Source organism: Seriola dumerili, unplaced genomic scaffold (genome assembly GCF_002260705.1).
Source record: "Seriola dumerili isolate Sdu_G_001 unplaced genomic scaffold, Sdu_1.0 BDQW01000169.1, whole genome shotgun sequence".
In the NCBI taxonomy this organism is placed as follows: Eukaryota; Metazoa; Chordata; class Actinopteri; order Carangiformes; family Carangidae; genus Seriola; species Seriola dumerili.
In genome coordinates this window covers 4,573,720-4,586,337 of record NW_019174424.1, presented here as the reverse complement: position 1 = coordinate 4,586,337, position 12,618 = coordinate 4,573,720, and the positions used below count along the sequence as shown (strand labels likewise).

Sequence of the window (12,618 nt, the reverse complement as noted above, 5' to 3'; positions counted from 1 at the left end):
TAAATAAAAACAGAAGCCAACATTCTGTGCCAGTGGCTGCAGCATCTCATTACCCTGCTCATTATTGTTCACCTCAGTGCGCCTTATTGTCCACAAGAGGTCAGACATTAACAGCAGAAGTCATAAATACTGTACGGAATACCTCTGCATCGTTACCAGCAGCTAGAAGTCGAGGCCAGATAGAGAGCTGAGCCATTTCATTTGATCTGTCTCAAGTTTTATTGTGTAATGAAAACGTTGAGTTTCCTCTGAGAACAAAAAAAACAAACTGCAAATGCACCTTAATGCATATGTGGAGAGGTGGGTGCAAGCCACTGACATCCACAACAACAAAGTGTCCTCAGGAAGTCTTCCTCTCTTTGTTTGATCATTTCATTTTTTTTTTCAGCTTGCAAATTTAGTGGAGAAAATTCACCTCATATAGTGTTTTTTTTTTCAGTACAAAGGGTCGACATATTGTTGTTTACTTTCCGTAAGTTAGGCTGGCCTGGCCCACTTGACTCAAAAGTGGTTGTCACGCCTTCTTTGTTAAAGGAGGAAGGTTCATACCGTCACTAGATCCCGTGTCTCGGATACTAAAGCTTGGCCCTCACCGCCTCACTCAAGCTGTATCATTTGTAGTAGTTGCGCAACAGTTTACACACAACAATGGAAACCGGAGTGGGAAGTAGTCATATTCATCCTTGTTCTGAGGGTGCCATGGCAAATGAAGAACTTCCTCTTTAATCTTGTAACCTGTACTGAAGTCGCGTCTTGTTTTTATTTATTTTTGTTTTATTTATTTATTTATTTAGTTAGTTGTATTTTTCTCAAAACCTGGGGATATCTGAGTGCCGAGGTCACAGAGAGTTGGTGGCTCGTTGGATTTTCAAGCAGGAATGGCCACTGCAAGGCTCGATTACGTCGCTCCGTGGTGGACATACTGGCTGCACAATTTCCCGCACTTCAGCTTCTTTTTCCAGTCGGTCGACAACACTTTCAAACCGGAGGAGGCGAGCTACCAGCAGGTTGGTAACTGTACTTGTGCGTAACAGCGCACGTAGTATCCACAGAATCTCACTAGAAAAGAAAAAAAAAACAAAAAAAACAACTCAGTACTTCTGTAGACCACAGACTTTCGAAAAAAAACAACGGCAAACAATATTGTTAAATGTACAGTTAAGCGAGGAGTGGTGTGAGATAAACTGCTGTGTTGAGTGATGAAAGCTTTTTCTTTTTCTTTTGAATGTTATCAGTGAAGCATCAGTGCAGTTCACTAACAGGCAGCAAGTGTCAGGAAGTAAGAGCCCATACTGTGCTGCAGTTCTCACATGATGACACATGACCTGTATTAACTAAGCTGGCTATGAAATGGTCAAGGTGGTAAACAACTATGTAAAGTATGCATGTAAGTTTGTGCACATATCCTTTTTATGTCCTTGATACTCTTCAACACTCAGCTTCGTCATGTGTCTTTCCCCCAACAATAGTTTATCACACAGTCTCCGCCGTATGCACAGCTAAACCCGTTCATTTCTTACCCCATAACTTATCCCTTGTATGAGATGATTGGATTTTGGGTTTTTTTCCCCTCAAAGATTTTCTTTTAAGTGAGATTTGATTGTAAAATAAATGACTAAAAGGTAGAAACAACTGTCCCAGTGTATAAAACAAGTCATGTCTTATAATTTCCCCTGAGTACATTTATGCAGCCATTTGAGGCCATATCAATGTTCCAAACTGTCATGTTTAGTGATGGGGACTGACTGCGGGCAGCAGGACCGCAGTCATTATTTTATAAAATAGGCTGTATGATGGGAATAGTTTTCCATCTGCAGTCCATCACTGCATTACGCCTTTATGTTATGGAGTTCATTTTCTTCCTTTTTTGTCTCTTTGACTCTTCTTTCATTCTTAGTTCAGGAAGTGTTTGTCTACAAAAAATATTTGATTCATCCTCAGGCAGTACACTGCAATACAAAAAAAGTATCATCATATCACAACAGCATAGTTTCACAGCCATGAATTTAATTAAAAATCACTAATGACATTCATATAGGTCAGAGTATCAGCATTGCATTATTTAAGTTATTCTTTTTATTATTATTTTAAGGTATATAAAAGTTTTGGATTCATTTGTTGTGTAACAGAAAGCACTGTTTCCATTGTTTTAAAACATTCATTTAGAGCTTGGAAAGATTTCTTACATCCATTATTTTCAAGGCTTTCGTTCAAAATTCAACAGTAGGCCCCCAAAATATGAAGTGAATTTATAGGTGTGTGTGTGTGTGTGTGTGTGTGTGTGTGCGTGTGCGTGCGCGTGCGCGTGCGCACGCATATCCAAGCGGCACAGCGTGTTCCCCTTGCCCCAGGTCATTTATGAATATAGAAGCCATTACCACAAACCTCCCTGCTCTGACTTGTGTCCTTCACTGTGCCTCTCTCTTTGTGTATCAAGGTCTGTCTGGGTCACTGATTCCCAGCAGTGTCTCACAGCCTCAGCCAAGCAACAGTCGATGAGGAGGAGTGAAGGGTGGCATGTTGGTAGCACAGAGACTGGTGGTGTAGTCTGTAGGCTGGACACAGCCTCTCAAGCCTGAAAATAACTCATGTTCTTAATTTGACACGCTGATGTGTTGTCTTTTGAGAAAAAGTGGAAAGTGCAGAGCAGCCGCAGACACATTTCCTAAGACTCGTTTACTGTTTAATTAAATTAGACAGGCATCCATACTTAAGCTTCCTTTATACAAACATCCTTTTGGGAAGATAATGGATCGATGACCTTCTGGTCAATGAGCATTGATACCGTGGTTGTTTTCCCGTCTCTTTTTTTCTTTCTCCCTCTAATGCATCCTTCGCCTTGTTATGGCAATGCAGCCGGTGGAAATTGAAGTGCCTGCATGCCTAATTACAAAACAATGGAGTGGAAAATTAGAGGAAAGAGTGGGTCTAGCAGCATTGTGCTTATGAAGGGCCTGAACTGAGTTATAGTGACAGCAAGTGTAACTATGGTTGAATCCGTAGACTCTACACACAGCATCTCCTGGCTTCTCAACAGTGTCCTGAAAAACCAATGATTAGCAAATCATTGGATTAAGGTTTTGGCCCACGTGCCAGCTAAGGCAGGGCAGCTCAACTGGCACAGTTTCAGTATTGAACTATTTGGTGAAAGGTGCAATTATTGTTCCATTACTGTATATAATGTCAACTGTATCTTTTTTTTCTGTGCAGTTATGTTGAAACTCTTTATTTAGGCATTATTGGCATCTTATGAGGCCACCGTTGATTTTGGTATGTAAAGTAATGTGCAACAACATGCCAGTTAAATAGTGTGCATCACTGTATGCTCCTTCATTCATTCTGGTCATTGTTTTAAGCCACTGTCTGTTCTAATTTCTATTTTTCTAATTGTAGTATACTCAGTGCTGACCTACCTGATGAGTAGGATTAAGAGCAAAAATGTTGCTCAGCACAACATAACTTAAAAGAGAGTTTGAGCAATGAAGGACTTTGTTAGAATATGCAAAAGAACATCATTTATATGCAGTCACAGTGTCAATGTCGTCCAAATGGAATAATTAGTCACAGTCGTTGTAGTCAAGGAATAGCTCTGTTTAGTCAGCCAAAGCCAGACTCTTTGAACTTGTGGGCATTAAAACTTAAGTGCAGATTGTTTGCAAGTAAAATGAAGGTCATGCTTTTTGCTTGATTGAACCAACCGAGGGTTCAAACGTTATGAGTTTAAACGCACAACATTTCCTTAATGATAAACCACCAGGGATGCTACAGCCTGGACAGTTTGACTCCGATGTACTGATGCCACACTCACTTATCAGTCAATACCACTACTAGTGTTTGTGCAGCAGTATAAATACAACGGTATCAATGGTCGGGCGTTTGTTTTGTGGTGGTGGCATAAAGACAAACAGATCAAGTGATGTGTGTGCTGCTCCTTTAGGCAGCTAATGCAGTGGGAAATGAGATGCTGAAAACTATAAGCAAGTTTGCTCAGTACATGACATGACATTTCTATCAGAAAATGAACAGGATTCATAACCGTTTTTTGTCATGAAAGAACCCCACCCCCCACCCCCCACTATAATCTGATACAAATAAACAATGTCATTTTTATTGCATAATTGCAGTGTCCATATACAGACCACTTCAATACAGTATTTCCTCTATTCTCTCTGCATCACTGTTCTTCTGTTTCTCTTGATCCTTCAGGCTTTAAATATTTTGTACACTCAGAAATCACAAGACTGAATGAAAGCCACTGTGTCACATGATACTCCCCTCCCACAGCCTTGGATCATTTCTGTTTTCCTCTCAGCTGCAGTCCAAGTTCTGCTGTTGCACTTGGCAGAAAAATCCAAGTTTCTTTGTGAGCTCTCCTTGCCCCAAGACCACCTACCTCTGTGTTTCCTGCTGCAGGCAGCAGCCACCAGTGGTAATGTGGATGAAGTAGCTACACACTAACCTCAAAAATATCTCTACACATGAGTGTGGTTTGATAATGGTGGCTTGTTTTCACTCAGGCTGTCAACTTTTGGGGGGTGGGGTCACACTGCCTGACACCTGGAGACCTCACATAATAGCTCTGTGCCTATTTAAAGATATCTGTCGATATAATCTGCTGAAAAGTTCTCTGTAGACTTATTTTTCTGTGTAACATGACATTTTGGTGTTGACTTCAGCTGATGGTATTTCTGTGTTGTTGCATCTCTTCTCTCTCCACTCTCCTGCCTCAGTCTTTGATACTTCTAGCATGTGTTGGTGCAGTGGGTCTCGGTCTGAGCCTGCTGGTTCTGGCAGTATACCTGGCCTGCCTCTGCTGCTGCCGCAAGGACGTAGAAGAAGACACCAAAAGACCCGAAACCTGCTGTGTCACCTGGGCTGCCATCATCGCAGGTCTCATCATATGGTGAGTCTGAATGGTAAAATGATAAAATAAAACCGTTGTGTTTCTTGTTGTACCACTAAACCCACAGATGCACATATGATTACCTCAACTAGTAACTCTACATATACGCATAAATGAACTTAAAGCTGCCTTTCATTTGTTCGGGGATTTTTTACTTTATGTTAAAATTTCCCATCTACTTTGGCCAAACACCAAAAAATAACCTAGACATTAAGGAAGAGGGATGACATTGATAATCCAGGCTTGCTTGAACAAACCATGGATCTGTACTAATGTGCACCTCCATTACCTACCTGTAACTGAAATAACATTTTCGCTTTCTATAGAGTACAAATAAGTATTTCTGACAGGCCACATCATCAGCACGCCCCAATCAGCTGATGGCAAGGTGATGAAACTGTTAAGTCCCTCAGCTGACTCTTCAGCTGACTGTGCCCGCCGAAACTTTGACTGCTGCTTGCTAAGCTTGGTCTCTTCAAATGCTCAACCAGACCAGAATGCTGCAGCTTTGGATATGGCCTTTGAATATTGTACTTCTGAAGCATCTAGTTTTGTACTACTTTGCTCCACATACTGTGCAACAATCTCACAATTATTGGCAGTATTAGTATGTTTGCTGTTGCAGCCGGTTGTATTCTGTGGGTATCTGGGTTGTCCTATAAGTTTTATGTAAGCATGAAAAAACAGGGAACTCCCTTAAATCTTCCAGAGTCACAGCGCCGGATATAATTGTATTTTTTTGTATGATTTAATACACTTTAATACACTGACAGAAATTATCCAGGCAGAAAAGAAAGAGTCCTCCAAAAGGCTTGATTGAATTTGCGTACGGATCTGCTTAAACTTGTGACATTTATCTAAGTGTTGGGCTTTAACTTTGTTAGCTTTCTGTGTCCAAACCCAAACCACTGCTGCAGCACACAAGGTCTGTTGTAATGCTAAGTGACTGGGCATGATGCTGTTTAGCAAAGGAGCTCTGTTTTTTGTTTCTGCTCAAAGCATCCATCTCTCTCTGTAGAGACTTGTTCCAGTATGGCCATTGATATATTCAGCTCAACAAATAAACTGCTGCATACAGCATCCAGTTATATATTCCAGCCATAAATGTGTATGAGATCGAAAAGACAGACTTTACATTTTAAGTTTTGTGGCTTAAAACCACACTCATGGTGGTTCCTACTCCCTCTACAAAAAGTTTTGCTTGCTAATAACAGCATTGGTCTTTGGCTTGAGCTGGTGAAATTTTTGATGTGTTTTGAATATTTAAAGGAGCTATTTATCACAAAAAAGGCTTGTAGAGAAACACAAAGAGCCGCACATATAGCAAAAATGCTTTTATACACTCAACTGTACATATTTTGTCTTTTTTATTCCATTGGGTCATGGGATTTCCATCAGATAAAATGAAGATGTACTTTTCATAATCTAATTGTTTACCATGATCACCCCATTAACTTTTTACCATTGTTCAACTGAGCATGATATTCAATAAGAATTACGTCTCAGTTTCACTGCAGTATTTAAATAGAAAAAGGATTTAAGGGCTGCGGCACCTCTGTGGATGATTATTTCTGACCCCAGGAGAGGGAATAGAGTAAATTGAGGTTAAAGATAGAAAACAAATCTAATATTCTCCAAACCCTTCCTCCCTGTGTCAGTCTCTGTTAACCCTGATATAGTTTATTATTATAGCAATACTCTAGTCTTCACAGAATCAAGGCATTTATCTGTCATTACTTGTCCTTCCAGTGAGACCATTCATTCAGCTCAGCTCACAACATGATCTGAATATTGAGGTAGAATTGTCCAGTCGTGTCCCAGTCAGTGAAGTGATCTATATCCTTGGAGGAATAAACACACTAAATATGATGCAGTGCTCGTATGTCATAGTGTTTAATGTGTGGATTCCTTTTAACACCTCTAGCTGCTGCTAACAGCCTTTTCACACAGCCACAAAAACAATAAAACTTCCCTTAAGACTACACTGCCCTCATGATGTTCTGTGACATTACCATTTCGTTACTGCATCATTAGTGGGTCTTTATTGTCACTGATGTGTCATTCTGTTGGCCACAGGGTTAATGAAGAGCTCATTGTCCAGGCCACTGCAGATCAACTGGAACACAAATGTCTTGAAAAGCGTAAAGAAAGCTTGTTCAATTTCCTTTAACCAACTGAATGAAGTAATTTTATAACCACATCGATGCAATTTGGGTTGTAAGGATTACTGTGATTCATTTTTTGCTCAGAACGGATTGTACAGAATATGGCCCCAGTGCCCCTAATCATAACCAGAGGGAACTAGTTTAATGGAAGAGACACAGACTGTGGTTTTCATTATGCTTACAAGGTTACAGTGACAGCAAGCTAGCTGGCGGACACAAAAAAGAAACATACACCTATAAAGAGACACAGTGACATATCACACACACCGTGACAGGATATATTAACTTCTAAAATAAAACCAAGATGCCACATCCTCATTTGGAACTTAACTAACTTCTTTTGATATCATAGTCTCATCGTGGGGGAGGGTAATGTTTACCTGGCCATGTGTATACCTTGCTGTTTCTGTGAGATTTGGGGGTGGGGGGTGGGGGTTGCAGCACAGATGGTGTTAAAAGTCTTCAACATGTGAGTCGGTAACTAGAACTTAGTAGATTTTCCCTTTTTGTGTTTGTGTGTGCATGAGGTATCCCAGAAACAAGTATCCTGATCTGATCTCCTCCTATCTGAAGTGTGATTATTGAGCTCCCTCCCGTGGGGATGGAAACTGCCCCCAAATGTGGTTGAAAGTGTTACTATAACCCCCGACCTTTGTGTAGAGTGACCTTACTTCAGTCGAGTTTGCTGAAATTGTATCACTTCTCATGTCACTGCAGACTGTTAGCAGCAGGGGTGCACTGACTCTGGGGGTTAGGATGCTAATCCTCCCTTTTACAAAGGCTCAGGCACAGTCACAAAAGGTTGCGGGAATGTGGGAAATGGGGATCCTGTGTATTCCACTCTGATACTTTTTTAGATGTGGAGCAGAATTCTGATGTGGTTTTAGCCAAGAATGGGATAACACATTCAAACATACAGTTGAAAATATGCTCATCGCCAAATCTCAAAATGTAACAAAGAAGGGAAAGCAGCACACGGAGCTAATAATGGGTGGAGGTAGAGATTGTATAGGAGGGAAATATGAAAATTTTGTCTTTCATATGAAACATCCCAGCACTAGGAGGAAGAGACGAGGGAAGCAAGTACAGTAGGAAAAAGAGTATTGTAAGAATGCAAAATTTTTACCAGACTTCATTAAGGCATCTTACAAATACAAGTCTAGGATGAAAATTATGCATAATCATGATTTCATAGTTAGTTATTGTATGTCTAACCAAAGATTCATTTATTTATTCATGGTTTTGTTAAGAAACAATTCCAGTTGCCAGTGGCATGTTTTAGTCTGTGCGTGCACAGTAATAAAGCCTCAAGAATAAATACAAAGCCTTTTGTGGTATGATTCATACTGTATTTCCCTTAAAGCCTCAAAGTTTCTCCTTTGGGAATTTCTGAACATCTCTTTGTCTTAATTGTCCTCTAATAACCTCGGGAAATCCATTATCCGGAAGTAGTGCAATAAAATAAACAGGCAATTAATTATGTTTATTCATTAGATAATTTTTTAATCTGAATCTTTCCTTTTTCCACAGTTCTGCTGTAGGACTGGGTTTCTATGGAAACAGTGAGACCAACGATGGGGTTTACCAGCTGACCTACTCACTCTACAATGCCAATCACACGTTGGGTGGCATCAATAATCTGGTGAGAGAAGCATGTCAAGCTTTACTCAACAACCTGGAGTTGTATCATCATAAACATTAAAAGTCTCATGTGAAAAGGAGTTTTGATTTTGTTTTTTATAAACACACAGGTGGAAAATAAAAGCTCTGAAAATCTGACTGCTGCCATTCTTCTGGCTCTCCCATAACAGGATGGCCTCCGAGCTTTATAAGTTCAGGTTTTGATGATCGATAGGCAGCAGGCAGCTGCGTTGTCTGTGGAAGGGCAAGACGGTTTAAACAAACCTCTGTTGGTAATGATAAGTTAAGGACAGAAAGTTTTGTTAGCATTTCTGTTGAAGAGCAAGGAGTTTACGTCTTGACCGTTTTAAGCAGCACTAGTGTTGTAGCTGCAGTGCGCAGGCTAACAGTTCGCTGCTGCTGTCGAGGCGGAGGTGTGCTGACTGGCGCAGAGCTGGGTGAACAGTGTAACTGTAGACGTATATTAGAATCCACATTTTGTGTTTTACCAATCCCGCAGCCATGTTTCCTCCTTCCGCCAAATCTGATCCCAGGCCGCCGTGTGAGTTGATGTGTCCTTAGCCAATCAGAACGTTTGTTGATGAATAGCGGGCAGTTACTTCCACCTAGAAGCAGAATCTGACCATGTGTGGCACTGTAACACTTTTTTTTTTTTAAAACATCATTACAGAGGCGTTTCAGAGACACACATAAACAGTACAGTCTATTAGTGTTAAAATATGGGACCTTTAAATGTGGTCACCGAAATGATTTTTATTTATATCAGTTGCAATTTAACAATATTACAGTTGAATCACTGCAAGATGACCACACAATAAATGTGTCAGAGCTGTAAGAAATATGAACGCTCATTTGCTGTAAATATCTACTTGTCTCATGCTTCTTATATTATGGCTTTTTTTTTTTTTTATATTTTCAATTACCAACCTCTTTTATTAGCTGTGATGGCACAAAGCATGATCGTTTCATGGCTTACTGTCTCACTCTGCTTGGAAACACTGATTCACAGCTGGTAGACACCAGAGCTCCTTCTTTATTAATGGGGTGCGCATCTGTCTAAGAGTAGCACTTCACCGTGGGGGGTCTGTATCCGCTTTTTGTCACAGTGAAGGAATTGAGGTGACTGGTGCCTCCAGGATTTGTAAATAGATTTTTTTTCTACACAACTCCTGACCTGCATTCAGGGAAGTTATTTGGGAGGCTTAGGGAGGGGTAGGAAAGAGGAAGGCGAGTGAGGGAGTTTGAACAAGGCCCTGCAAGAAGCAGTAATCACAATGAGGAAGAAGAGGATTAACGCCCATCTGCAGTACATTAATGGATGTTAAGCCTCTCCTCTTTCCATCTCTCTCAGTCTTACTATGTGTACTCTGTGTGTGTGTGTGTGTGTGTGTGTGTGTGTGTGTTTGTATGTGAGTATGTGTGCATGGCCATATCAGTATCACACATCCACTTAAAGGCCTCATATGCACGCATGTTATATTAATGTATGGACACAAATGGATTTGTGTGCAGCCTTTCATTGTGTACTCTGAAAATCACTGTATAGGAGGAGCTAACAGATTCACATTTAATACATTTATAGGTCACAGAGTGATTTCTATCATACAACCAGATTATTAGGCACACCAAGCAACACATTCGATCTCTGTGAAGGTTATAATGTTCAGTTTTTGTTGAAAGGTTTTTCCTCTTTTCATTTCACTTCTAAAATCCCCTTTGTGGGCATATCAGAAGCTGTATTTAGTCCACCCTCATTGATATATGTGTGGTGGACAAAAGATAAGAGACATTTTTGCAATATAATTCAGCGGCACCACCACAAATGGCTGTAAAGTTGAACGAATACCTCTCAACAAGATGTGAACATTAACCTTAGGACCATAGGATTGATTCCATATCCTTGTGTTAGATTGTATTTGTCTCAGCTTGGCATAACAAGTAACCTTGTGAAGGTGTGTAGTGTAGTTTGCAGAGCCACATTTTCTTTGTGCTGTAGGAAGTAAATGGGATTGATATGATTGTTTTACATCCTTGCTGCCGACTTTCTCTGTAGTGTCCTGGTATTGATTTGATACTGTAGCATGATTCAGTATGCTATGGCTGCATGAGAACCATAGATGTCCCTCAGGGGAACGAAGGCTTTCTCACTTGCAGAATCATAGCTTGATGTAATGTACTCCACTTACAGAGCTGATGAGCTGGCCAGCTGTCCATCCCATAAAGCTAAAGCTGCTTTAGTCTGTGTTTAGTCTTGAGAATACCCTTTCTTTAGCAAACTCTTCCGTGTATGTTTCTATTAACTTGGTTCAAAAGTAATTGCTTCAGCAGTTTACTTTACCTTGAAGTCTTAAATATATTTCCTTTGTTGCATTTCACACACTGGGTTGATATCAGATTTATCCAGTTAAATAAATAGGAATAAGGGCGACCAAATCTCTGCTTCACAAGGCTCCTGTGAGGTTCACGCTAGGAGCGGTTTGGCTCCACTGATGGCTTGTTAAGGCTCTTCTCATCACAAAATATGCACTCTCACACTCTGCAAGGGATCATCATGAGTCACAGAGGGAAAGATTTGATGAGGAGGACCATTCTCCCTTTGTTATTGGATGGAGGTTTTGATTATTCTCAGGCAGTCTTTATTTCAACCTTATTTCCAGTGCACGGCTCTCATTATTAAGAGCTCTTCAGTGCGGCCAGGATATACCGGTTTAGAAAAACAGGGCAATTACATTGCATTTATCCCACTTTACGGCCATGCTTATACTTAAATGTATAGCCCTTCCTCTTTCGAAAGCTGTCTTGTGAGTTTTGGAACAAAATGATTGCCACTTTCTGCACCGTACATCAGTTCCCCTGAATGTCTCTCTTCAGTGTCCCATTTCTTAATGTATTACTCAGCTTCATTTCAAAGCACTGTGATCATATATGTATTGTCGTATTGTCACAGCTGATACAGTAAATCTCAGATATATAAAATCAATGGAGGCATCAGGCAGAGCAGTTCAGTTGCATGTGAAGTGGCATTTGGAGTACTGCTCCTGTGAGCCTCAAATCAGTCAGTCTCATTTAACAGGCGTGTCCAATATGGAGAAGCCTCCTTGTGACCCGCTTTCAGTAAAAGCGAGCTTTAATCCATTTTAAAGGAAGACGGGACGGTTCAGATTAGGGAAATGCGGATCACCCAGAGCAGCTAGCTGATGGATCCCATTTCTCACACTCAGGCAGACTGGCTTGCAGATAAGATTCAGGGTGTTGTGGCAGGAACTGTGAGAGATGATGAACATAGAGGTAGGGAGTGAGAGCAGTTTACTGGCAATCACATACTCTCTCCCCCCTTGGGAGTGTTGGAGTGGATGGGCCTGGATCTTTGCCTCATCTCCACATGGATACTCTTTCTCAGGAAAGGCATCAGAAGCATCAGAATTTAATCAAGAGTATTTGAAATGTTATAGTGTCAGGGAGACTGAGATACATTTTTATCTTCTTTCACTGTGGTGAATTTTCACAGCGTGCAAATGAACAGTCTCACGCAAAATACTTGAACGCGTGGAAGAAGTCATGGGTATAATGATGAGAAAAGATGATAGATAAAGGAAGCGGGACTGCAGCAAACTGTTGTAGATTAAAACACAGAAAACAACATCTGTTCAGAATTAGTGGAGCCTCCTACTCGGTGTTATAGTAAGCAAAGTCACTGTGGTGTGGGTGGGTACATGTCATCTGTTATATTATTGTGAGTTTTGGAGGTCATTTACAGTATCTTCACTGTTCCTGGAACCACACTTCTCTAGACAAAAAACATAAATATAGAGTTTATTTGATCTAGAATATCCACTCTTGAGAAAAATAGTTTTTGGGAGATACACATATTTGTTTTCTGGTGCATGAGAAGATCAATACTACTCTCAT

General features: G+C 40.5%; 1 protein-coding gene across 2 annotated transcripts in view; it reads left to right on the top strand.

Moving 5' to 3' along the window:
- Window positions 1–640: 640 nt before the first annotated feature.
- Window positions 641–12,618, top strand: part of LOC111227080 (protein tweety homolog 2-like) — a 28,782-nt gene continuing 16,804 nt past the window's right edge. For both annotated transcript variants that reach the window (XM_022752467.1, XM_022752468.1), the window contains exons 1-3: window positions 641–1,007; window positions 4,731–4,903; window positions 8,599–8,710. In XM_022752467.1, the coding sequence (XP_022608188.1) occupies window positions 879–1,007; window positions 4,731–4,903; window positions 8,599–8,710 (414 nt within the window). In that variant the 5' untranslated portion in view covers window positions 641–878. The remainder of the gene's footprint in view (window positions 1,008–4,730; window positions 4,904–8,598; window positions 8,711–12,618) is intronic.